Source organism: Gopherus flavomarginatus, chromosome 6 (assembly GCF_025201925.1).
Source record: "Gopherus flavomarginatus isolate rGopFla2 chromosome 6, rGopFla2.mat.asm, whole genome shotgun sequence".
In the NCBI taxonomy this organism is placed as follows: domain Eukaryota; kingdom Metazoa; phylum Chordata; order Testudines; family Testudinidae; genus Gopherus; species Gopherus flavomarginatus.
Window position 1 is genome coordinate 95,273,680 of NC_066622.1, and position 26,742 is coordinate 95,300,421.

The 26,742-nt window shown below is 42.0% G+C and overlaps 1 protein-coding gene across 12 annotated transcripts in view; it reads right to left on the reverse strand.

Moving 5' to 3' along the window:
• Window positions 1–22,769, reverse strand: part of RUFY2 (RUN and FYVE domain containing 2) — a 176,031-nt gene extending 153,262 nt beyond the window's left edge. For 10 of the 12 annotated variants that reach the window (XR_007775146.1, XR_007775147.1, XR_007775148.1 and 7 more), the window contains exons 1-6: window positions 22,705–22,767; window positions 21,562–21,674; window positions 18,847–19,020; window positions 17,376–17,493; window positions 12,799–12,900; window positions 8,482–8,605 (exon numbers count right to left, since the gene is read on the reverse strand). Coding sequence is in view for 9 of the 12 variants with exons in the window: in XM_050959447.1 (XP_050815404.1) it covers window positions 8,482–8,605; window positions 12,799–12,900; window positions 17,376–17,493; window positions 18,847–19,020; window positions 21,562–21,643 (600 nt within the window). In the remaining 3 variants the exon portion in view is untranslated. Of the gene's footprint in view, window positions 1–8,481; window positions 8,606–12,798; window positions 12,901–17,375; window positions 17,494–18,846; window positions 19,021–21,561; window positions 21,675–22,704 lie in introns of all 12 variants that reach the window. The other 2 variants (XM_050959449.1, XM_050959448.1) reach the window with 2 other exon arrangements.
• Window positions 22,770–26,742: the final 3,973 nt, after the last annotated feature.

A 26,742-nucleotide genomic window follows, 5' to 3' on the forward strand; every position in this document is an offset into this window, starting at 1 on the left:
GCAGCAGCTCCTTGCCGTCGCGGCAGATGGTGCGGTAGGACTGATAGCCGTTGTATGTCTCCTGGGTGCTGCTGGCAGACCTCGGTGAGGTCGATCAGGTGCGCCTGGACAGATGTGGCTATCCTCCTCTTAGAGCACCGAATGGGAGGCAGAGACTCCACGTCATTCTCTTCTTTACGTTTCATCTCATGGAAATTCAGTACTGCCTGGAATATCATGCGAGCTGGAGGCTCCTGCCTCAGGCTGCTCTCCCAGCCGTTAGCACCATGCGATTGCACCTACTCCTTTTTCCAATTTCTCATGAAGCCTAGATAGTAGTAAGGAGCAGTTCAACTATAGGCTGCGCAAGTGCAGAATGGTGGTACAATGTGCCTTTGGATGTTTAAAAGCTCGCTGGTGCTGTTTGCTGACTAGGTCAGACCTCAGCACAACCAACGTTCCCATTGTTACTGCTGCTTGCTGTGTGCTCCATAATATCAGTGAGAGTAAAGGGGAGACGTATATGGTGGGGTGGGAGGTTGAGGCAAATCGCCTGGCGTCCGATTTTGAGCAGCCAGACACCAGGGCGATTAGAAGAGCACAGCAAGGCGTGCTGTGCATCAGAGAGGCTTTGAAAACCAGTTTCATGACTGGCCAGGCTTTGGTGTGACAGTTGTGTGTGTTTCTTCTTGAAGTAAACCTGTCCCCTTTGCTGATTTTAATTCCCTGTAAGCCAACCACCCTCCCCCCTTCGAAATAAAGTAACTATTGTTTTGAAACTATGCATTCTTTCTTTATTAATTATATATAAACGGACAAGGTAGCCCGGATGGGGTGGGGGAGGAGGGAAGGACAAGGCCACATTGCTTATTGTAGTCACACTAAAAATCAAACTGTTTGAATGACAGCCTTCTGTTGCTTGGGCCATCCTCTGGAGTGCAGTGGCTGGGTGCCCGGAGCCTCCCATCACTGCGTTCTTGGGTGTCTGGGTGACAAGACTATGGAACATGGGGAGGCGATTATACAATGGATGCAGCAGGAGTCTATGCTCCTGTTGGCTTTCCTGCAGCTCCAACGGATGCTTTGTCATGTCCTTTTGCTCCCCCATTAGCCTCAGCATCGCGTCCTGCCTTCGCTCTTTACGCTCACTTAATCATTTCCTGGCATCTGCCACTGAATGCCTCCATGCTTTGTCCTTGAGGTCTGCTTCAGCGTGGGGAATTCCTGGGCACCCACAAGGCCAGGGTCAGCAGGTGAGACTGTTTGTTTAAAGCAATTCTTATAGCTGCTTTTAATTTAAATTAAAATTAATTAATCCTTCTAATGGGGAGCATATTCACCCACAAGCTGGCTCTGGTAGGAAACACTGCTGTTATTTATTTTTACACTTTATGGTTATAGGCTTTTCAAACTTTTTTTATTCGTTTATTTAGCTAAGTGGCTGCAAGCCAGCTCGGCTGGTCAAAGCCAGTTTCATCCTATATACTTCAGACCATTTATCCAGTTTGTCCATACCATTTCTAATTTTAATCCTATCCTCCAAAGCACTTGCAACCTCTCCCAACTTGGTATAGTCAGCAAACTTTATAAGTGTTCTCTGTATGCCATTATCTAAATCATTAATTACAGATGTGTAAATACCCAGCAAGTGATATGTGGCTCAAGAGTCTTTCAGCAAGTGGAGAGATTCACCAATTTTCACAGTAAACAGTTTTTATCACTCAAACAGGTGGTCTTCCACCATAGTTTCAACATCCTTCAGGACTCCCGAAGAGGAAAGCCCACAAGTGTCTCATTAATACCACAGCAGTCACCATGGACCTTGCCACCACATCTGCCACATCTAAGGCTGGAGGGCCGATCTCGTCATCAGTTTTCCCTCACCAATCAGAGCCTCAAATTGGTTTCTAATGTACTTATGGCAAACTAGTTGGCTCTGCCAATAGATGGTAAAATCATACTTGGCCATCAACGCTCAGCAGTTTGAGACCTGAAAGGCCAAGGAATACACCTTTCTCCCAGTTAGATCAAGCCTCTTCACTTCTTTCTCATGTGGCATGGACCTGACGTGTCTCTGTCTGCTACACTCAGTAACTGCTAACACTACCAATGATTTTGGAGATGGGTGAGAGAATAGGTATTCCATTCCTTCCACAAGTAAGAAGTATCTCTTTTCAGCTGCTTCAATACTGGTGGAACCATGGCAGGAGTCTGCCAAAGCATCCTGTTGAGTTTGAGGATGGCCTTTTTAAGACGACGCGCCGCTCTACTGAGACTCAAGCTATGAATGATGTTGAACAGTCTGGGATACTCTCTCAAATGGGAGTGGTGAGATACCTGGAGATTCCTGCCATTCTGTCAGGACTCAATGCCCTCAAAGAACAGCTAAGGAGCATAGTCTGGGAATGGGTGCCTGGCACAGTCCTCTTTCATCTCCATGGCTTCAGAGCCCAAATCCCAAGGAAGAGCTCTCAGTACAGGAGAAGGCAGTAATGATTGTCTCTACTGGTTGATGGTTCTGGCAACAGTCTGGCTCAACCTCTACTCAAGGATGGAGACAGAGAAGGGTACCGCAGGGAGATCAGTACTGGCTGAAGTCTTGGTGCTGGGCATAGGAGTCTGGAAAGCAGCATTGACTCCAGTTCTGGGAGGACCAAGAGGTCATCCAGAGCTGATAAATGAGACAGACTTGACAGAGTCGTTTTCATAACCCAAGTTGCTGAAACAGGGGGCACCAGATCCGGTGCTACTGACATGGTAGATTTCAGTGCTCAAGTACCAGTCTTGGTACTGGAGGGTGCTTCTGGTCTTGTTCTTCAAAGAAGTCCCAGCCTGGTCCTTCTAGGTACCAAATGGTCCCAACACTGGAGAATAAATCTTCCAGTGACTTGGTATAGGACAGAGACTTCTCCCTCCACTTAAAGGGCTTGGATGGAGAACCTTCCCTCCTGTCTTTATGGGAGCACTTATGTCTCCCTTCCCTGTCTGCCCTGGCTCTGCTCTCCAGAGTCTTTTGGAACTGGTAGGTGGGGAGAGGTCTTGGAACCACCCAGCACTGTAGAAGAGGGGACACTCCTGTCTTCTTCTGGACAATGTACAGAGGCTGAACCCACTTTCATGTATTCCTCCAGGAGGAATCTTCAGAGTCAGAATTCCCTCGACTGCTTGGTCCTATTGATAGGGCTCTACCAAATTTAGGGCCACGAAAAACGTATCACGGACCGTGAAATCTGGTCTCCCCACATGAAATCTGGTCTTGGGTGTGCTTTTATCCTATATTATACCAATTTTTCGGGGAAGACCAGAGTTTCTCAAATTGGGACCCTTACCCAAAAGGGAGTTGTGGGAGGGGAACAAGGTTATTGGGGGGAGGGGTCACAGTATTGCCACCCTTACTTTTGCACTGCCTTCAGAACTGGATGGCCAGAGAGCGGTGGCTGATGGCCAGGCGCCCAGCTCTGAAGGCAGCGCCCCGCCAGCAATACCGCAGAAGTGAGGGTGGCAATACCATATCATTCCACCCTTACTTTCTGCACTGCTGCCTTCAGAGCTGGGCGGCTGGAGAGTGGTGACTGCTAACTGAGGGCCCAGCTCTGCAGGTAGCACCACAGAAGTAAGAGTGGCAATACCATACCATACCATGCCATCCTTATTGCTGTGCTGCTTCTGGTGGCAGCTCTGCCTTCAGAACTGGGATCCTGGCCAGCAGCCGCTGCTCTCTAGCCACCCACCTCTGAAGGCAGTGCCGCCGCCTGCAGCAGCACAGAAGTAAGAGTTGCAGCATCCCCACCCTCCTCTACAATAACCTTGTGACCCCCCCCAAACTCCTTTTTGAGTCAGGATCCTTACAACACTGTAAAATTTCAGGTTGAAATAGCTGAATTTACAAAATTTACTCTTTTTAAAATCCTATGACTGTGAAATTGACCAAAATGGACCGTGAATTTGGAAGGGCCCTACATACTGGTTATGACCTACAGATACCTGGAAGGGATGTGGCAGTACAGAGAGGTGTCAGGGTAATCTGTAACCAGGAAGGGCTTGTGGCATTTGATGCAGCTTTTAAATCTGGGGATTCTTGTCATACTCTCCTGCAACCATAGGAAGACCAGGTTTCAAGAGAGGGACAGAGGAAATGTCTGGGTCTGTGTTAGTTACAGAGATTGCTTCCAACCCAGAGGGAGATCGAAAAGTTATGGGACAGTTTTTTACATAGTTAGGGAACCAAACCCCTAAAAACTAATTATAAGAAATTTTTTAAAACTATTTTGAGAGAACCTGAAGAAATCAGCACAAATACCATAGCTCCATTCTAAAGCACAAACAGTAAGAAAAAACTAAGATGGTAGTGGTCCGGCTGCCCTATTTATCTCCTTGGTACGAAGCACAAGAAGTGCGCGGGCACATGCACAGACCAATGGACATTGTTAGGGAAGAAACATCTCTAGTCTGGGAGCAAGGAGCACATGCACAATCTGAAGTGCACCACAAATAAGGACGATCCAAAGAAGAAAAAATAACTGAACAGGCAATTTACAATCGTTCCCTTGAGTTCCTCTCCCTTGACTCCATCCTTAATTCCCTCTGTCATGGTATAATTCCCCACTCTGAACCTTAGCGTCCAAAAGATGGGGTACCAGCATGAATTCCTCTAAGCTCAATTACCAGCTTAGTACTTGCAGCGCTGCCACCAACCAGGAATTTCAGTGCCTGGTACACTCTGGTCCCCCCAAAACCTTGCCCGGGGATCCCCAAGACCCAGTCCCTCTGGATCTTAACACAAGGAAAGTAAACCCTTTCCCTCACTGTTGCCTCTCCCAGGCTTCCCCTCCCTGGGTTACCCTGGAAGATCACTGTGATTCAAACTCCTTGAATCTTAAAACAAAGAGGAAAATGCACCTTCCCCCCTCCTTCTCTCTCCCCCTCTCAGACTCTCCCTGAGAGAGACAGTAATCCTAACACAGAGAGAAATTAGCCTCTCTCTCCCCCTTCCCTCCTTTCTCCCCACCAATTCCCTGGTGAATCCAGACCCAGTCCCCTGGGGTCTCACCAGAATAAAAAAACAATCAGGTTCTCAAACAAGAAAAGCTTTTAATTAAAGAAAGAAAAAACAGTAAAAATTATTTTTGTAAATTTAAAATGGAATAGGTACAGGGTCTTTCAGCTATAGACACTGGGAATACCCTCCCAGCCTAAGTATACAAGTACAAATTAAAATCCTTTCAGTAAAATACAAATTTGAACTCCTCCCAGCCAAATACACATTTGCAAATAAAGAAAACAAACATAAGCCTAACTCGCCTTATCTATCTAGTACTCACTATTCTGAAACTCATAAGAGCCTGTATCGGAGAGATTGGAGAGAAACCTGGTTGCACGTCTGATCCCTCTCAGAACCCAGAGAGAACAACCACCAAAAACTAACAGCACACACAAAAACTTCCCTCCCTCAAGATTTGAAAGAATCCTGTCCCCTGATCGGTCCTCTGGTCAGGTGACAGCCAGGCTCACTGATCTTGTTAACCCTTTACCGGCAAGAGATATGAAGTACTTCTGTTCTATTAACTCTTACTTATCTGTTTATGACACCCTCCAACAAGACTTCTGCCCTCTTCACTTCACCAAGGTCTCTAGCAACCTGTCCATGGCCATATCTCAGGGCCCCTAGTCCACCTTCATCCTTTGATCTCTCTGCTACTTTTTAAACTACTGAGAATAAATGATTCCTTGAAATCTTGCCCTCCTTTGGCGTTCATATTCAAAATACTGTTCTCTCCTAGTTCTCCTCATGCTCTTTTAATTGCTCCTTCAATGTTTCTTTTGACATGTCCCCCCTCTTCCTGTCTACTCACACTTTCCATGGACTCTGTCCTTTGTTGAACCCCACCACACACACACACACACACACACACACACACACACACACACACACACACACACACTTCTCTCACATGGTTTCAGTCTTTACACTCGACTGACATATCTATCTTTTCATTCTGGATTTGTCTCCCAGGATCCAGACTCTTGTCTCACACTGGCTCCCAGATGTCTTGCTGTTGTCGCAGCCCCTAAGGTCTTTATTCCAACATGGTGTCTGTATGGACAATTGTTGGTCATCGAGAGGTCACACTGGTACTGTGTGCAACACCGTGGTGCGGTGTGCAACATTAGAGTGCCGTGTGCATTTTCCCGCTCTTTTTTCCTGGTCACCTAGGGGTCAGGCTAGTGCCATGTGCAGTCTCCTGCTCTTCTGCCTGGTAACCCAGGGGTCAGGTTAGTGCTGTGTGCATAACACCAGTGTGCCATGGGCAAAGGGATCCAATCTGACCAATCGTAGTTCAGTTCAAACTGTCAGATTAGGGTTGTGTGCAAAACCGTGCTAGTGTGCTGGGTGCAGCTTCTAGCAGCTTCTAGTGTGCCGTGTGCAAATTCTATCTACGTAGGGGGTGACAGCTCGGAACCTGGAGGGCGTAGGAGCTAGGGACCAATCAGATTTTGGCAAGTGTAAAACGGCCTTTGAATAAAACCATGCCTCATGCCAAGATCTGCAGGAGTATCCACGTACAGACTGAAGGACCTGATCAACCCTTCGGCCAGGGGTCTCCTCCGGATATAGCCGGCTCAGGATGTGTCGTTTTATTGCTTTTTCAACGTTATCTTCTATGGATTCGGTATGCTTCTGGTGTCTGTTCTGCTGGTCAGCTGCGCCTGGAATACGGTACTTGCTTTCTAATTTTTCTGTCTGTGCTTTGCTTAGTCTCTTCTTTTTTCCCCTCTCTTGTTTGGTACAGAATTGCATATATTGGTATCTAATGTAAAGTTGTGTATATATGGTATATAAAAACTGAGTCGTTGTAATAACTGCTGCTGAAGTTAATTGGTGTATTTGATAGTAGTATTTGGTTAGTGTGCACACAGTTTATTTTATTTGGTGTATTCGTTTACCTTTTTTAAAGAGCAGTTAATTTTGAATCATTTGGTTTCTTGTTGATGAATGTAAATAGATTGCTTCAGGTTGTGTAAAGGTTTCTTGTTCCAATAGTACTGTTAGTTGGTAAAAGTGCTCCTCCCCAGCCCAAGCTGTGATTCTTTCCCTGTTAATAAACGGCCATGTAGTGTTTTGAAGTTTACATTTGTCTAGTCTTAATTTTCCTCTCTCAATTAAAAAATTCACCGAACCTGCATTAGGGACGGACAGCTGTCAGCTTAAACTTCACTTGGTCAAAACTTGGTCAAATCTTCCACCGTCTCCACACTCTTCTATTTTTCTTCACTGCTGACACCACTACCATCCTCCCTATCCCTCTTCTTTTCCCCCACCTACACGTTGTGCCCAAATCCAGGTTTTGTCCACGCAGTTAAAACTCTTGTTCATGCCCTCATTTTTCATAACTTCATCACTTCCTTAATCAGGCCTGACATCCATACCACCCTATTCCAGTCTATACGAAAAACAAATGCTGTGATCATCTTCCCTTGCCTATTATTCTGACTATATTAAGTCCCCTCCCCACTATTTCTTTTTCAACACATCAATAGAGACCTGTGCAGAGACGAAATCTGTATCCACATCCAATCCGTTATCTGCAGAAATGGTCTGCAGATGTAAAGCAGATATCCACAAATTTGCAGAGCTCTACACACCAAGTTCAAGCTTCTTGTATTAATTTTCCAAGGCCCTTTGTAACTGTCACTCTCTACTTATCCTATCTTGCCTCTGAAAGCATCACCTCCAGCCTTCTTCACTGTCAATAATGCCCTATTTGTCAGCTTCTCCTACATCGACCCTTACACACAGAATGCCCCTCAAACTCATTTGCAAGGCCACTATCTTCTCCTTCAAATCATTCTTCAAGACTCATTTCTACCCTGTCTCCTATATAACAAATTAACAAACTAACCAAGACTGGGTAGAGAGGTATTTGGGGATACCTGAATTTATGTAATTTTAAAAAATGTATAAAATATACATGCATTTCTTTATTGGCAATTGTATGTTGCTTGTCATCTTAGATTATAAATTTTCAAAGCACAAACTAGGTCTTCTAATAAGTGCCTAACACACTGCAGGCAGTACAATAATACAAGTAAACAACAGCAACAACTGTAGACAACTTACCACTATGATTCCATAGTGAACTGATATTTAGTAAGAGGCAGTTCTACCTAACTATGGAAATTTGGAATTCAGTAATTATCACTAAAAGTCTTTAAGTTCAAATAATTTTGTACATGGATGAACAGATGGGAACATATTTATAAGCAGCTATGCATCTGCCTCTATGAAAGCACTGGCCACTTTCTTTAAAAGTTCCTTTAAAAAGACTAGGTAGTTAAAGCAGCAAAGAATCCTGTGGCACCTTACAGACTAACAGACATTTTGGAGCAAAATGTCTGTTAGTCTATAAGGTGCCACAGGATTCTTTGCTGCTTTTACAGATCCAGACTAACATGGCTACCCCTCTGATACTAGGTAGTTAAAGAAGTTTATAATTCACTTACTTGTGAATCCAAGTCTTCTCCCTTTACACACAGGTTAGCATCTATCACATTTAACCCAACCAAGAGCCCAACAATAACTGCTCCTTCTTCCTCCATCATCAGCGCATGATATTCATAAAATTCACTGTAAAGTAATAAAACATCTTGTATCAGAATAATTAATTATTTCCTGCAACATTTTAACATACTGAGATTTATTAAGTCACTGCTAAATGGAGTGTAAATCTGACTTGTTCCTGTAATTTTAGCCTTACTCTGATGTTCTTAAAGATTAATCAGATTTGTACATACTGTGACTTCATCACTGATGTTTAACTAAGAGAAAAGTAGGAACACTAGAAAATGCAGGAAAAGTGATAATTAAGGGAAATAGTGCCACATGTGTTGTAAAAATGCTAAAGGAAATCTTGCCATATTTGTGAAATGTTCTGGGGATATTTCACACATAGTGTATTTAAATTTTTAAGAGAATCGGGGCTTGAAATCAAAGGAGTAAGAAATCAGACAAGAGACTGGTGGGAGGAGGAAAAGGGCAGGAAGTGTTTCCTAAAGCTGTAGCAGTCGTTAAAGAATGTATGCTCCACTAACAAAGTTACAAGCCCAACAGACACTGTGTCAAAATCTCACCTCCTCTTCCTACTTCTCTGAATTTATTTTTGTTAAAAACAAAGTTTTGGGAGTATGCAACAGAAATACAGTGTTCTCAATAGAAAAGCGTGATAGACTATGACGAACACAAACTGAAAGCAATAGTTAAGAGTCAAATCACAGATATTTCGTTACAATAGATCTAGTGTAACTTAATGCACAACTAGTCTCATGATTTCAGTAAGACTACACACACATATGAAGTTTACACATAAGTTTTTAAGATTAGGGGCTTAATATTTAGAGCAGAGGTATATTGCAAATTTCTGAGTTACTGAGATGCACTGCCTACTTCAAGATTAAGCCCCTTAAAATATATAGGATAAAATTTTCTAGAAGATTTTTCTTAAGAAAAGCTACTTCTGGTAACTGGTGCAATCCAATTCCAGAACTACATGGCTGGATAGGCCAGTAACTACTAGTTTATAAAAAGTATCAATTCACAGCAACTCCACTGGTAAACTTTTTCATAACGTTTTGGTTTTCTTATTGAGTGTGTGCGCTCAATTATTTTTCATATTTTAAAATGTATTTATTTAAGGTACTTGTAAGCAAACTGTCTGAGAAGGACTAGGTGTGACATAATGGAAATTTTTTGTAATACTTTTATGAGTCCTGTTTGTGTCTCAGTTTCCCCTATATGCTGCATTGTTACCCAGTGGGTGGAAAGGGACTGTTTGCTTTCAGGACAGGCTGAGACACATAGGTGTGGATGTCACCTAGCTGTCTGGGCTTTGGTCTCCATAGCAGTGAAGCATCTGAGAAGAGAATGGCAAACCCAATTGCCAGGACATTGACACTTAGCAACCAATGACCCAGAGGGATAAAGACTTCCCCATCTCTCCTTAGGGAAGCTGAACACCAATCCCAAATTCTAGATCAAAGTACTGGAGAGGCTGAGGTGGGGGATAACAGCTGGCTACTCACCTAGAGTCTGACAAAGGTGGTCAGACAGAGACACAGAGCTTGAACCAGTGAGTTCTCTACAGCTTGAACCAGTGGACTCTGGGCTAAGCAGAACGGACTATGCTTTAACCTTCAGTTCTCCATACTACCCTAAAGACTTCCTATGCAGTGTTCCAATAAACAAATAAAACCTACTGCTTTGATATCAGTGTGTGTCACTGCAAATGCTCGATGAGATGCATTAATCCCTGAAGAGTGTATGAGTCTCCATGAGAAGTCAGTTGGACTTGCTGAACAGAGCTCACAGTGTGAAGCAAGAGTGCTGAAGGCCCAGAGGTCCAGTCTAAGGAGGCAGTGAAGCCACATGGCTTACTAGGAGGAAGTGAAGCCACATGGCTTACTAGGAGGAAGGGTGAGACCTCTAGCAGGTCTGGCACACTGAAGGGAGCCTTCCAAGTGACCATTCCAAACCTGGGGCCATAGCATCAATCATGTGAATCTGTAACACTAGGTATGTGTCATTTATTCAGTTTTCAGGTAACGAAAGCAACATGAGAAGTCTTAAGACTTTTTGTAGCTTATATAACTCTCATGCAGGAGAACTACGGCTGTGAAGTAATTAAAAAAATTAATTGTGATTAATTGCGCTGTTAAACAACAATAGAATATCATTTATTTTAAATATTTTTGGATGTTTATAACATTTTCAAATATATTAATTTCAATTACAACACAGAATACAAACTGTACAGGGCTCACTTTATATTTATTTTTATTACAAATATTTGCACTGTAAAAACAAAAACGTATTTTTCAATTCACCTCATACAAGTACTGTAGTGCAATCTCTTTGTCATGAAAGCTAAACTTACAGATGTAGAATTATGTACAAAAAAACCTGATAAAACAATGTAAAACTTAGTTTAGAGCAGGGGTAGGCAACCTATGGCACGCGTGCCGAAGGCAGCATGCGAGCTGATTTTCAGTGGTACTCACACTGCCTGGGTCCTGGCTACCAGAGCAGGGGGCTCTGCATTTTCATTTAGTTTTAAATGAATTTTCTTAAACATTTTAAAAACCTCATTTACTTTGCATACAACAATAGTTTAGTTAATATATTATAGACTTATAGAAAGAGATCTTCTGAAAACATTAAAATGTATTACTGGCACAAGAAGCCTTAACTTAAGAGTGAATAAATGAAGACTCGGTACACCACTTCTGACAGGTTGCCGACCCCTGGTTTAGAGCCTACAAGTCCACTCAGTCCTATTTATTGGTCAGCCAATCCCTCAGACAAACAAGGTTGGTTACAATTTACAGGAGATAATGCTGCTTGCTTCTCATTTACAATGTCACCTGAAAGTGCGAATAGGTGTTCGCATGGCACTGTTGTGGCTGGCATTGCAAGATATTTATGCGCCAGATGCACTAAAGATTCATATATCTCTTCATGCTTCAACCACCATTCGAGAGGACATGCTTCCATACTGATAATGGGTTCTGCTTGATCATGATCCAAAGCAGTGTGGACTGATGCATGTTCATTTTCATCATCAGAGTCAGATGCCACCAGCAGAAAGCTGATTTTCCTTTCTGGTGGTTTGGGTTCTGTAGTTTCCGCATCGGAGTGTTGCTCTTTTACGATTTTTAAAACCGTGCTCCACACCTCGTCCCTCTCAGATTTTGAACGGCACTTCAGATTCTTAAACACTGGGTGGAGTGCTGTAGCTATTTTTAGAAATCTTACATTGGTACCTTCTCTGCATTGTGTCAAATCAGCTTGTCACAGTGTTCTCAAAACGAACATGTGCTGTGTCATCATCCAAGACTGCTATAACATGAAATATATGCAGAATGCAGGTAAAACAGAACAGGAGCATACAATTCTCCCCCCGAGAGTACAGTCATAAATTTAATTGATGCATTTTTTTTTAACAAGCATCATCAGCATGGAAGCATGTCCTCTGGAATGGTGGCCGAAGTATGGAAGGGGCATACGAATATTTAGCATATCTGGCATGTAAATAAACTTGCCACTGTGGCTACAAAAGTGCCATGCGAATGCCTGTCCTCACTTTCAGGTGACACTGTAAATAAGAAGCAGGCAGCAGTATTTCCCGTCAATGTAAACAAACTTTTTTGTCTTAGCGATTGGCAGAATAAGAAGTAGACTGAGTGGACTTGTAGGCTTTAAAGTTTTACACGGTTTTGTTTTTGAGTGGAGTTATGTAAACAAAACAAATCTGCATTTGTAAGTTACACTTTTACAATAGAAATTGCACTATAGTACTTGTATGAGGTGAACTGAAAAATACTATTTCTTTTATCATTTTTATAGTACATATATTTGTAATCAAAAATAATAATATAAAGTGAGCACTTTGCATTCTGTCATAAGTGAATCAATATTGAAAATGTAGAAAAAAAGTCCAAAAATATTTAATAAATTTCAATTGGTATTCTATTCTTATAAGTGTGATTAATTTTTTTGAGTTAATCACATAAGTTAACTGCAATTAATTGACAGCCCTAAGGATAACCAATTTTTTTTCCCATGTGGGGAAGACCCTTATAGCCTGAATCTTGCCTGGAGCTTATAATGGAAGTTCATATATATTTCAACTGCAGTATCACAAACAAGAAGTTATAATGTAATTAAATTTTATGAGATAGTAAAGTGCCAAATATAACACTAGACTTGATTTCCTAAAAATTTTTTTTTTAAACTTAAAAAGATAAAATTTCAACAAAATCACTAACCTGAGGAGATCTCTTTGAATGATTAAACAGCGTAGATAATCAGCCATTTTTTTTTGCATTAATGCCAATCGTAACCACGCCCGGGCACGGCCCAACGGTGTTCTGAAAAGAAAAAAAAATTAGTCAGGATACAGCTGCACATCAATTAGTCTTATTGTCTTCATGAATCAGTTTGTTAATATGCAAATTCAGATTTTAAAGGTATTTTAAGTTATTTGAATAACACTCAATAATCAGTCAAGATACAAGGCACAATTTTTATTTTTTTTTTTAGAAAAATAGATAAAACACCAAACATTCTAATTGGTTAGCATAACTGTTAAAATATGCTGATTTGCAACCAAATGTAGCCTTTACATTACATTTGGTATTTTTTTTAACTAAGAAGGAGACTATACTATAGTTACATATATATTACCATACATTTACTCATTCTTAATGTTTACATTCTTATGTTAGAAAATGGCGAATTTACCAGATCATAATTTTTTAACTCAGGATTTGCTTCAAGTTGCATTTGGAAAACTGGAATTCAATTACAAATGTACAAAACAAGCATTTTGCATTTTTTATTAGCTAAATAAATCTACCTTCAATGATCCAGAATACACAAGAAAAAAAGTCCATCTAAACATGTTTCATTTAAAACTAACTGATTTATTAGACAAAGGGATCATTAACTCAAGCCATGTCATAACAGATTTTTCACAGGATTTGTGGTATTAGTGAAATGGGTGGGAAGGTATACATGAGGTGATCCATCCAGGGTAGCAGCAGGGTGTTGTCCTTCAAGCCACGGCCAGAGCTGCCCTAGAGCAGTACAGCGACAGTTTCTTGTTCTCCTGCAAGTCAAAGAGATCCCAAGACAGTGTTCCCCATTGGGTGAACATCTCATTCAGAACAGAATCATGGAACTTCCATTCATTATCTGTGGGAAAACATCTGCGGAGACTGGCTGCTGGGGAGTTCTGCACACCTGGTGGGTATACTGTGAAGAGGGTTATATGATTTCGGATACACCAATTCCAGAAACAACTGCATACGAGTGGCCCAATGGACACTGCCTACTAAAAAACTCCACATTCAGGCACATTGTGCACATGTATACCCACATGTGGAATACACAAAAGAACTATCACTGAAAGAAGCATATCTTGCTTCAAGAAAAACCTACTTTTCACCTTTTCTGGTGACCAGGCCCTAGACATACTGTATATACATAAGTCCTTACACAATATCTGTGTATACATGTCACATTATTGATAACAAATCTGACACTGGCTTTCATTTGAGTCCTCACATGACACACTTTGGTGAACTGGAACGTAAGGTCAGATTCACGAGACCCCTATAACCTCTCTGCACCCCCTTGCCAGCCAGCATTAAGAGGTTCTTGGGTCACTCCACATCCTTTAAGTTTTCACAATTACTAGATCTCATCTTCTCCCAACCTGTTTTTCTCCTCACAGATTGGAAGACAAAATACAAGCTTTCCTGCTTTTTCACTTCCCAGTCCGTTTCTCAATTTTGAATGAGCTTGTACAAATGAAAAACAAATTTTCTGCACCTGCTAACTAAAACTAAAGGCAATCAAGGCAAAAAACTTTTCTACATAAGCTGAAAGTATTTACATTTAGAAATATGTAAATACCAGTATTCACTCCATTGTAAAGGCTAAACATAATACAGATACTTAATGAAGTATACAACATTGTGATATATTCATAAAGCTTAAGTTAACCTCAAAAGTTAAATATGTTTTCCTCCTGATTCTGTATAAACTTAAAAATGCACCACTCCTTTTTAACTCATTACAACTTGCAGAGGGCTTATTGATGTAGCTTTTTATAATTTAAATTATTTTAAAAGACTATAGTAATTTTAGCTTAACATAGGCTGCAATAATACATTTAATTTTAAACATTTTTTTCCAAAAGAAAAATGCATTTAAGTAAAAAATCCAATTTAAAACAAACAAAAAAAAAACTTACATTATTGATTTTATCCACCTTGTAACTAGAAATGTTTTCATGGATTTATTTTTGAAAATATTTGAAGGAAAATAGTTTTTGTTTGGATGCCAACATTTTCCAGCAGTGTTTGCAACCCAAACAGTGCAGCACTGTGCTACTGCATGAGAATCAGAGAATGAAAACAACCACTATTTTAATTGTCCAAGCAAAGTACCGTATAGAAAGTAAAAACAACAAAAAACAAAATGGTAAAATATAATTTCTTTTTTATTGGTTAAGGTACTAATACTAATACAGGGAAGAAAAATAGATTATTCTTAATCTGACAGTGTCCTTTTAAAAATGTTTATAACAGAAGTTCAAAAAAAATTATTTTATTTAGAAAAAATTGGAGAATATCTTGCAAACAGGCCCATCACGAGAAATTTAGAGCCCAGGTACATCAAGTTTGCTCAGGGCCCACCCCCTTCCATTTCACCCCAGTTACAAAAGTTCAGGGGGCCCCACAGGTTAGGGCCTCTGTACAGTTGTCAACCCTTGTCCCCGATGTTTTCAACCCTGCTTTCAAATCCTCACAAAGTCAGAAGGGTTTGAAAGAGAAGCATGTGGACGTCCACTAACAAACTGTGCAGGGAGGTCCAGTTCTTGCGACCCACACAAACTGAATCCTATAAATTTTGCACAGCTCTATCTTTAGATAGCTATATTTTTTCAAGATAGTTTTACTAACATAAAGGTGTGTTCCAAACACTGAACAAAATGCAAAGAGGATGAATACATAACAGACTGGGAAACTCTATTAGATACTATACATTTCCTAGCATATGAAGCAAACTAAACTGCATCACTGAGAGTCACTGCAATGGTCTAGTGACTGTGCTGTTTGCCACAATATGAGGATTAGAGTTACATCCTCCAGCTGATGCTATGGGAGCATCATGTACTTGAAATAAGGCTAGCGGTAAACAAATAAACTTGAGGATTCCAAAAGACACCAGCACACCAAAAATAATAAAACATTTACAAGACTGTCTCAATCACCTTATTTTTTTCCCCTCAATAATTCGATACCAGCAACACCAGTTGATATCAAATACATCATATTTGAAGGGGGGAGGGATACCTCAGTGGTTTGAGCATTGGCCTGCTAAACCCAGGGTTGTGAGTTCAATCCTTGAGGGGGCCATTTAGGGATTGCATCTGCTTTGAGCAGTGGGATGGACTAGATGATCTCCTAAAGTCCTTTCCAACCCTAATAATCTATGATTCTATGATGCTGGAAAGAGAGACAAGATTTCATTTAATGTCTGATCAAGCTAAGAATGAGAAGGCAGGCGGATTACTGTTCACTAGCTAACATACAGAACAGTCTTTGTTATACTATTTTTATGCAACATTTGAAAATTAGTACAAATGAGACATAAGGGTATTACATTTGCAGGTAGCATGGGTTGTTATAGCAGGGATAAAGAAGAGACAAGACAGAACTGGGAGTGCTATCAAATCAGTATCTTAGATGTCTGAATACTAATGTAAGATGTCTGGGGAATAAGAGGGGAAAAACTTGAAATGATAGTAAACAAACACAAATATGACATAGTTGGCATCACAGAGTCCTGGTAGGAAATATGCATGACTGGAATATTGGTATAGAAGGATATTGCTCCGGAAGGACAGGTGGGGAAAAAGGGAGGTGTTGCCTTCTATATTAAAAATGTATACACTCGGACTGAGGTTGAGATGGAAATAGGAGACAGACCTGTTGAAAGTCCCTGGGTAAGGACAAAAGGGGTAAAAAACAAGGATGATGCCATGGCAGGGGTCTACTATAGAACACCTACTCCTTGCTGATTAGGCTTCAGCTGGAATATTGTCTCCAGCTCTGGGCACCACATTTCAGGACGGATGTGGACAAATTGGAGAGTCCAGAGAAGAGCAACAAAAATGATTAAAGGTCTAGAAAACATGATCTATGAGGGAAGATTGAAAAAATTGGGTTTGTTGAATCTGGAAAAGAGAAGACTGAGAGGGGACATGATAACAGTTTTCAAGTACATAAAATGTTGTTACGAGGAGGAGGGAGAAAAATTGTTTTTCTTAACCTCTGAGGACAGGACAAGAACAATGGGCTTAAACTGCAGCTAGGGAGGTTTACGTTGGACATTAGGAAAAACTTCCTAACTATCAGGGTGGTTAAGCACTGGAATAAATTGCCTAGCGAGGTTGTGGAATCTCCATCACTGGAGATTTTTAAGAGCAGGTTAGACAAACACCTGTCTGGAATGGTCTAGATAATACTTAGTCCTGCCATGAATGCAGGAGACTGGACTAGATGACCTCCCAAAGTCCCTTCCAGTCCTATTCTTCTATGATTCTACCAAAACAATAAAAGGCATTTCATTTTTAAAGTATTTAGCTTCTTCAGTGTGAGAAAGGTTCTTCGTCTAAATTCTCTCAACACAGTATCTAAAATCCAAGTACTAGTTTTGCCACAATATATTTTGCTCTTTAAGGGTCTGAGCCCTTCCATTGACTCTAATGGGTACTGGATCAGGCCCTAAACTTTATTGCAGCAAATGTTATGTTTTTACCAACACTACTCACTTGAGGCCAGGTAAATCTCTGACGCTAGCTGCTATCTCCTCAGCTTCTGGGTACAACTTCTCCACAAGTTCCAGTGGTCCCCAGATTGTTTTATTGTAACTTAGAAAAGATTTTCTTACTGAGAAAAGGAAAACATAATAATTTAGTTGACAATTTAAGTTACTTAGCTCACTCTCTCACATAGAGTTCACAACAGCATACCTGGGTTAGAAATTGTCTACATAAATTGTTTTAAAATACTGTACTGTGAATACAAGTATTTATATAACAAACTTTGATTAACCTTTAAAAGTAAGTCAGAGTGGTTTGGGAATTTCTAAAAAGACTCTTATAAAGTAGCAATTTCTGTTTTCATGTTTGAAACAGACGTGCTGAAGCATAACCATGTCAATGTGAGAGTAACAGTGAAATGAAATCAAGATATAAGTAACATGCATTTGATCTTGGTGACTGATAAAACATATATAGTCACTTAGGGGTATCTTACAAAGAAGAAAAAAGTGTAAGTGTGTAAAAAAATTTTGTTATGGTTATCAGTACTTCATAAGAATGGCCATACTGGGTCAGACTAAAGGTCCATCTAGCCTAGTATCCTATCTTTTTACAGTGGCCAAAGTCAGGTGCTCCAGAGGGAATGAACAGAAGAGGTAATCTTCAAGTGATCCATTCCCTGTCGCTCATTCTCAGCTTCTGCAAACAGAGGCTAGAGACACCATCCCTGCCCATCAGCCACTGACAGACCTAGGCTCCATGAATTTATCTAGTTCTTTTTCGAACCCTGTTATAGTCTTGGCCTTCACAACATTCTCTGGCAAGGAGTTTCACAGGCTGACTGTGTGCTGTATGAAGAAATACTTCCTTTTGTTTGTTTTAAACCTGCTACCTATTAATTTCATTTGGTGACACCTAGTTCTTGTCTTATGAGGAGGAGTAAATAACACTTCCTTATTCACTTTCTCAACACCAGTCATGATTTTATAGACCTCTATCATACCGCCCATGAGTCATCTATTTTCCAAGCTGAAAAGTCTTAGTCTTATTAATCTCTCCTCATATGACAGCTGTTCTACACCCCTAATAATTTTTGTTGCCCCTTTCTGAACCTTTTCCAATTCCAATATATGTTTTCTGAGATGGGGCAACCACAACTGCACAAAGTATTCAAGATGTGAGCATACAGTGAATTTATATAGAAGCAATATGATATTTTCTGTCTTATTATCTATCCCTTTCTTAATGATTCCCAACAGTCTGTTTGCTTTTTTGACTGCTGCTGCACATTGAGTGGATGTTTTCAGAGAACTATCCACAACTCCAAGATCTCTTTTTTGAGTGGTAACAGCTTCAGATTTACTATAGAGTGCTATACATATTCAAACTGTTGTACAAAGAGGATAACGCATCACATTCTAGAAACAAAATTTCAAAATAGTTTGGGACAGGAAATACATGAATAAAATGATTACTGCACCTTTAAGACCATGTTTAAGGCAGTGCTCCATAACGACAAAGAACTGTTGCAAAGGTGGGTAGTCAGAATCCAGAGTACGGCCAAAGCTCAAAGCTGATTCAATCAGTCCTTTGATACTCAATTTAGCCATGTTCAGCAAATTTGCTCTTTCTACAGCTGTGGGGTCTTTTACAGCTAAAACAAAGGAAAAATAAGCATATTTCAATTATGAAAGCAAAACAATTCACTAAATGCTTTCCTGTTCAAAGCACTTGGATCCCAATCTGCACTTAATCAAAGGAATAAAATACATTAACTGCTGTAAAGTCACAGTGCTATAAAACAGCATGCACTCCAAAACAAACACGCTTACACATCTTATGTTTGTGTAATATGTAAATAAAAATGAAGTAGGCTGTTATTGCCTTCCATTCTTCCACGTACTATATGGGATATCATAATTTGAGTCACACTATTGTCTCAATTCATCTCAGCACTGGTCAGGACCAGAAGGGCAACCTAGCTTGGCTTGGAAGACAAGTGAAAGCAGCACTGACAATGAATATGGAGAAAGCAATGAAAAAAAAAAAAATCAGCTGGTTAACAGGGCTCAGAGACTCTTCTGTGATACTAAAGCTGCGTTCACACATGTATAAGAGATGTGTCTCATTAATATAGTATATCCAGCAACATTATTTGAATCCAAGTTATACATCCAGCACAGAAACAGATGTCAATTATCTCTTTAACATATAAACAGTTTGTATTGTAGCCCTGATTCCACAAAGACTTAGGCCTGCATTTAACTTTACACACTGTAAAGTCCCTCTGACTACATTCTATGAGTAGAACATGGTTAAGCACATGCATAAACATTTGTAAGATCAGGACATAGTTCCTCACCCACTAGCATAATACTGTAGTTCTGGTTTACAGTTCTACACAGGAAAGTTTAAAGTGGACACACAAAACCAAGTTTCTTTTCCATATTTTTTTAAAATTCATTAAAATATTTCTACCTATAATACGTAAAACTTTCCAAAGCAATCTAAATTGAAAGATCAAAGAGATCACATGAGAATCTAAGTTTTCTTTCAAGTTTCTAACCCTTACTGTTATAAATAAAAGTTTGAAAAGGCAAATAACTAAAAATGCATCTTTTTATATCTCATGATTTTTAACCCAATCTTGTGATATTTTGGGGCCTGACTCACGGTTTTTATGCTCCTATTTTCAAATATATTATAAGTGGCCTTTGCCTAAGTTCCCTCTAAGCGCTGTGCAGGTGCTAAGGCTGCGGCGGGGAGAGATGCTTTTCCCCACCAGCCCCAACCCAGCCCCGCACCTGCCACGGCTGGGGGGAGAGGTGCCTATCCCGCGGCCCCAGCCCCAGAGCTACCGAGGCGGGGAGATACACCTCTCCCCACCAAGCCCAGGTGCTGCCACAGGGAGAGAGAGCTGGAGGGAGTCCTCTCTCCCCACCATAGCCCTGGGGCAGCCTGCCTTCCAAACCCTCATCCCCAGCCCCACCCCAAAGCCCACACCCCCAGCTGGAACCCTCACTCCCTCCTCCCCCCCCCGGCATCCCAAACCTCTGCCCGAAGCCCTCTCCCACACTCCGAACCCCTTGGCCTCATCCCCACCACATTAATTTTGTTATGTGCACCAATATGGAGGTGATGTATCACACATCACTACATATTGGTGCACATAACAAAATTAATTCCGCACATGCATGGGAAAAATTAGAGGAAACACTGGCCTTTACTCTCAGATTTCTTTTGGTAGGTTCCCTCTAAATGGAACAGAATAACTATAAAGGGCTAAATCCTGCTCACTTTACTCAAGAATGTCAATGAGACTGCTCATATATGACACTAGAGAAATAAGGTGAGTGAGGTAATATCTTTTACTGGACCAACCTGCTTTTGAGCCACCCATAGAGCTCTTCTTCAGATCTGGGAAATGTACTCTGAGCATCACAGCTAAATGCAAGGTGGAACAGATTGACTATATGCTAACTACTTATGCTAAACAATCTGTTCCACCATACATTTAGCTATGACACACAGAGTACATTTCTGAGACCTGAAGAGGAGATCTGTGTGGCTCAAAAGCTTGTCTTTCTCACCAACAAAAGTTGGTCCAACAAAAGATATTATTACCTCACCCGACTCATCTCTCTAACATCCTGGGACCAACACGGACACAACTATGCTGCATACACTGGCTTTAACGGACTTGTGGAAGTTGAGCAAGATTTGGCCCTAACATATCATATTCTTTCAATATGGATATACAGCAGGGGTAGGCAATCTATGGCACGTGTGCTGAAGGCGGCACACGAGCTGATTTTCAGCGGCACTCACACTGTCCGGGTCCTGGCCACTGGTCTGGGGGGCTCTGCATTTTAATTTAATTTTAAATGAAGTTTCTTAAACATTTTTAAAACCTTATTTACTTTATATACAACAGTAATTTAGTTATATATTATAGACTTATAGAAAGAGACCTTCTAAAAACATTAAAATGTATTACTGGCACATGAAACCTTAAATTAGAGTGAATAAATGAAGACTCGGCACACCACTTCTGAAAGGTTGCCGACCCCGATATACAGTTTCCATTAGCAGAGTGTTGGATATTCATTGCATATATAAATAGTATCCACAACAGAAAATATGATTAGTCACTGAAAATTACAGCTTATTTGTCAAAGTCACCATGATTTAGGACCTTGTTGGGAGCCAACAGAAGATACTGACTGTTTCTCTTTCATTATGCAAAGTGCCTTTGATAATAGCAAAGCCTCATGCATCTACTTGGTTCTCACAGAAGACAGATAAGATCTGAAAAGAACAGAAACGTAGATAGCTTTAAGTGATCAGTCCTCTCTTAGCCCCTGATCCTGCACCATTATGTGACCAGCTACAACATGGGGTCCCCCTGATTTCACTAGGATTCAGGGCAGACACAAAGTTTCAGTGTAGCAGGTTGTGTTGCTGGATAGGGGCCAGCTGGACCATTTCTGGAAACCTATTGTATTCTGTAAATTTACACATCTTTCACAGTGCACTTGTATCGTGAGTTCAGGCACCTCCTAACTAGACTAAGATGGGCCATTCAGTCGAACCCTTTTATGATTTAAGCCCTATATTTTTTTTAATTGAACCATTTCGTTATATATCAGGATGGCAATCTGCACATGCCCACGCTTTAACACAACTGGGGCTATCATTCTACTTCACTATACAAGGAGTGGCACCATGCCCAGGATGCGCAAAAGCAGATCCTTCTCTACTAAAAAGCACTCCAAACAATCATGCTTATCTTTCTTTCCCAAAAAAGAACCAATTTCTCATCACTTCCCCCCGCTCCATGCAATCACAACGGCTAAGGCTCTCTCACTGCTCCGCCCTCCCCAGTCCCCACAAAATCTCTGGTGGGCTTCTCCCCGCGAGGCAGCCGCCACCCCCACAGCCAGACAGCACCTCGCCCAGCAGCTGCCCACCCCGCATCCCACACGCCGACAAGCATAGTCCTCGGGGGTTCCGCTCCTTTGTCACCGCGCTGCCCGGTGTCGCTCGGACCCGTTGTCCGCAGGGAGCCGCGGCCCGCCAGGGGAGCAGGCGGCTCCCGCACACCGCCCGCCTCGGGCGCGCAGAAGCGGCTGGAGCCACCCCAAGTTCTGCCGCGAGGCGGCCAGGCCAGGCACCGACCAGCAGCCGCAGCCTCGGGCTGCTGCCGGACTGGGTCTGCGCGCTGCTCGGGGCATCGCTCCGCACCCAGGCACCGCCTCACCCCTTTACCTCCCCACCCCCAGCGGGGAGCCCCAGTGTGGCCTGCCCCGGGCGAGCGGGAAGCAAAGGCGCCCCTTACCCATGGCCACACAACAGCAGCCAGCTTGTCATGGGCGGGCTTCCCTTGCACGGCTCCTTCTCCTCTGCTCCCCCGTTACAATCCGCACTGCGCCCCCGGCGGCAGGAGGACCTGCGCCGCTCTGCCCACCCTGGAGCGCAACCAGCGGGGAGTGGCTGCTTCTGGACGCAGGGCAGAGCGCAGCGCAGCTCCCCTCATGCTCTAGCCTCACAGAATAGCCGCTGCTCGTCCGGGGCTGACACCGCAAAACTGGGGTCTACAGCCAGCCTTGCCCCACACCTGACGACTGAATAGGAGGCAACTATGGGGCCAGTCTTCGCCCTCCTCTTTCATAAGAAGCCCAAACTACACAGGGCTCAGCTGCCACCAGCGTCCTCCACAGGCGTGCAGCAATGGCCCCAGGGGGACTCATAACAACCAGTACAGAGAAAACGTTAGTCTCTTTCACTTCTGCACGTATGCATTCAGGTACCATTTCTGACGTAATGCGTGTGCTTTCCTTTTGTACTGACAAATGGGCGTATTTTGCATTGCACAGTGCAGTGCTTTGTTGTAGCTTTAGGTTGTAAACCCTTGAGGGAAGGGATTGTCTCTTCTATAATTGTACAGCACCCAGCCTTTGCGCAGTACGGTTGTATAAATATTTTAGAAGTGTTCCCCACTTTAGGTAGATTTTGTTTATGCACCAATAAACTATTCCCCTTTTCCACTTGTCAAAAGTAATTGAAGAAGAGAAGGCCAAGTTTGACAGTTTGCTGCTGCTTCTAGTTTCTTGGGATAAATGTAAAGGTCTGATTGATGTAGCACCTATGGCAGAAATATGTACATGTAAAAGAAAATTCTCATGCCTTCCATAAGTGAAAGTGTGCCTAAAGAACTCTATGACAAGGGACCTGTTAAGAAACTTGATTGTCAAGACTATTGAAGAAAAAAAGAAAAGTTCAAGTCTTTGCACTGAAAAGTTAACAGACATGCTGCAGCTCACACATCCAGCTTCTTATGGTAAATAATCAAACATTTATCCCTATTTTATAAAGTACATGTAACAAAACCCTTGCTCCCTCAAACTAATTCATTTAGCATCACACTTGAAGAGTAGGAAAAGGAATCAGAGGCATTGTCACAGTTCAGCAGCTGCTCAGGAGCCAGGGTGGATTAGGAAAGGTCTCTTATAAAGAGAAGTTAAGGAAAGGGCTGATCAGGTTTTATGAGGGAGTTTTGCCTACATATAAGGGGACATGCAAAAGCCTTCAGAGCTGTTTAAGGAACAAACTGATTAACAGGCAATAAGAGGTTAGAAATATTGGTAAAGCAAAGACATGATTAGCAACATGAATGGTTAGTAGATAAGATAGATGGGGGAGGGTAAATTATGAAGGGGTTGAAATGTAAAAAGCTTGTAGGTAGTAGTACTACCATAGCACTTACAAACGCTACACACATACCAGGACCTCATTATTCGAGGCAGAGTATAACTAGATGAAAGACAATTACTAAGTGTAATACAGGAGCCAAGAAATTGATACAGATAAGTGAGTAAAAAGACACAATGAGACAATATTGGTCAGCATGATAGACCATGATCTCAGTCTCAGTGCACCCAGTCTAACTGCCTAGAAAAAGTGTTACCATCACCAAAAAGGAGTTTCAAAGAGGTGGGTCGCAAATGAAGAATGAGGTAGCATTATAGCTGATTACAATAAGCAATAAGGGCACCATGGGAGAAAGCACAAAGGCATTTATTTGAAAATTTAAGACAGATGATAGAAGCTGCTATCAGGTCAGAGAGGAAGTGGAAGTTGACAGCTGGATAGTGAATGAAACAGGGAATTGAAATGGAAGGCACTGAAAGTGAAGACAAGCAACATTTGTTACAAGAGGGGAGGAGGAGCCACTAGAGAGATCAAAGAGAGGAATAATATGCTCAAAGCAAGTGGCAAGGAGAATAGTCTTTGAAGCAGTAGTCTGAATGGATATGAGGGGGTAAGATTAGACTTGTCAAGGGCAGAGAAAAGTATGTCCAAGCTCTCATCTTGATTACAGCAATAAGAGTTATCCAGGTGGATGGATAGGAAAGGTCATATCTTAGCAATATTATACAGAAAGAATAGGCAAGATTTAGCCAGCCTGCAACTGAGGACCTAAAGAGGTCAATAAATATGACATCTTACAGGCCTGAGTGACAAGCAAAACAATGATGCTATCTATAAATGATTGAGAAAGGAGGTAGCAAAGAGGGCCTAGAGGGGGCAGGGGGTGATTAAGTGCTGTTTCAGCAATGTTGAGCTTGAACTGACAGCTGGACATCCACAAGATTCTAGAAAGGCTGAGGAGACGACAAGTCTGGAGGGGCGAGGGAGGAGAGCAGTAGAGGCACTCAGAGAGGAGGTTGACATGATTGGAGCAATGAACCAAGATTTTAGCAACAGCATTTGAAATAGACTTGGGGAAAGCAAGGGTGTAACCCAAGCCTGAACCCAGATGTACAGTACCTTCCCTCCCAATCTGTGTATATTGCATTTCAAATGTTCACTTTAATAAAATTTTTAAATCTGTTCTTCAAGGCCAGCAAAGAGGTGCCCAAAGCAGTCAAGACATGAAATGATGAGGATTGAAGTTTCGTCTCTGGGATAGAAAGGAAAAGCTGGAATTTAGATTTTAGACAAGTATAAACAGCAAGATTTAGAAATAGCCTGAACACACAGATCCAGCCAGAGGGCCAAGTTAAAAATTACTCATTTAAAAATATTAGATGAGGAGGATAGCAGTGATGTCCATGGTGACAGACAGAGAGGGCTTGGACAGGAAAGATCAAGAGCTCAGCTTCAACCACACTGAGTTTAAGATAACTGGAAATTCATGAAGAGATATCAGGAAGAGATTATAAAGTACAGATGAGAAGCAATAGAAAAGTGCCTATAGGCCAGCAGTGATACAGTCATGCTGAATGAAGCAGCTAGCACTAGCCTTTATTTGTAAGTGTTAGCCTAAAATAAGTTTGGAATCAAACAATTTGTGTTTATTCACCACTTAGAAAATCAGGCATAAGAGTTTTATGCAGTGCAGTTTTATCTGTAGGTATTTCTTAGTTTCAGCTAAACTCCACTCTGAAGAGGGCACATTTTAACTGCTGGAGGAGAGAGAGATGGCTGACTTTTACCCTTATGCCTAATTTTCATGAAGTGTAAGTGAAATTTTACAAATTTTTCATTTAAGTTATCATAATACTGATTTTGATTATCAGTAATAGGGTCAGATCCTCTGCTGGTATAAATCAGTGTATGTCAACTTCCAACAGCTGAGGATTTGGCTTATAATATTAAATATCTCAAACTTCAAAACATAAGCAATTACTGACAAGTCAAAACTGAAGGAAAAATTCTGTGGAAAGAGATGCCAGATTGCTCCAGCATGCTTACTGAAGTATTGGAAGCAGATATAATTTTTTTTTTACACACACATTTAAAAAAAAAAAAACTTTCCCACCTTTAAATATTTGTTTGCTGCCTATCATAGGTGGCAGGTTGCTAAGACTCAAAGGGGCTCAGCCATACCTAATCTACTTTCTGAGCCTGCCCACCACCAGGGCTGGTGCAACCATTTGGGAGGCGCCATTTTCTTCGGCAACGACTGCGACAGCTGGATCTTCGGCTGCCCTGGTCACCGCTGGCTTTTAGGCGGAGAGAGCTGGGGCAGGAGAGCTCAGGGAGGGCCGCCTGCAGCAAGTAAGGGGGGGGGGGAGGCACACAGGGGAACTCCCTGCCCCAGCTCACCCCTGCCCCGCCTCCTCCCCGAGCACGCCGTGGCCGCTTCACTTCTTCCGCCTACCACGCTGGCGGCTCCTAAGCTGATTGGCACCGCCAGCCTGGTAGGTGGGAGAAGTGAAGCAGCGACGGCATGCTCGGGGTGCTCATGCTTGGAGCAGGGGTGAGCGGGGGCAGGGGGTGCCTCAAGGTGGAGGGCAGGGAGATGCCACTGGGGGGCATCTCAGGGCAGGGGTGCGGAAAGTGGAAGTTTCGCCTAGGGTGCAAAACATCC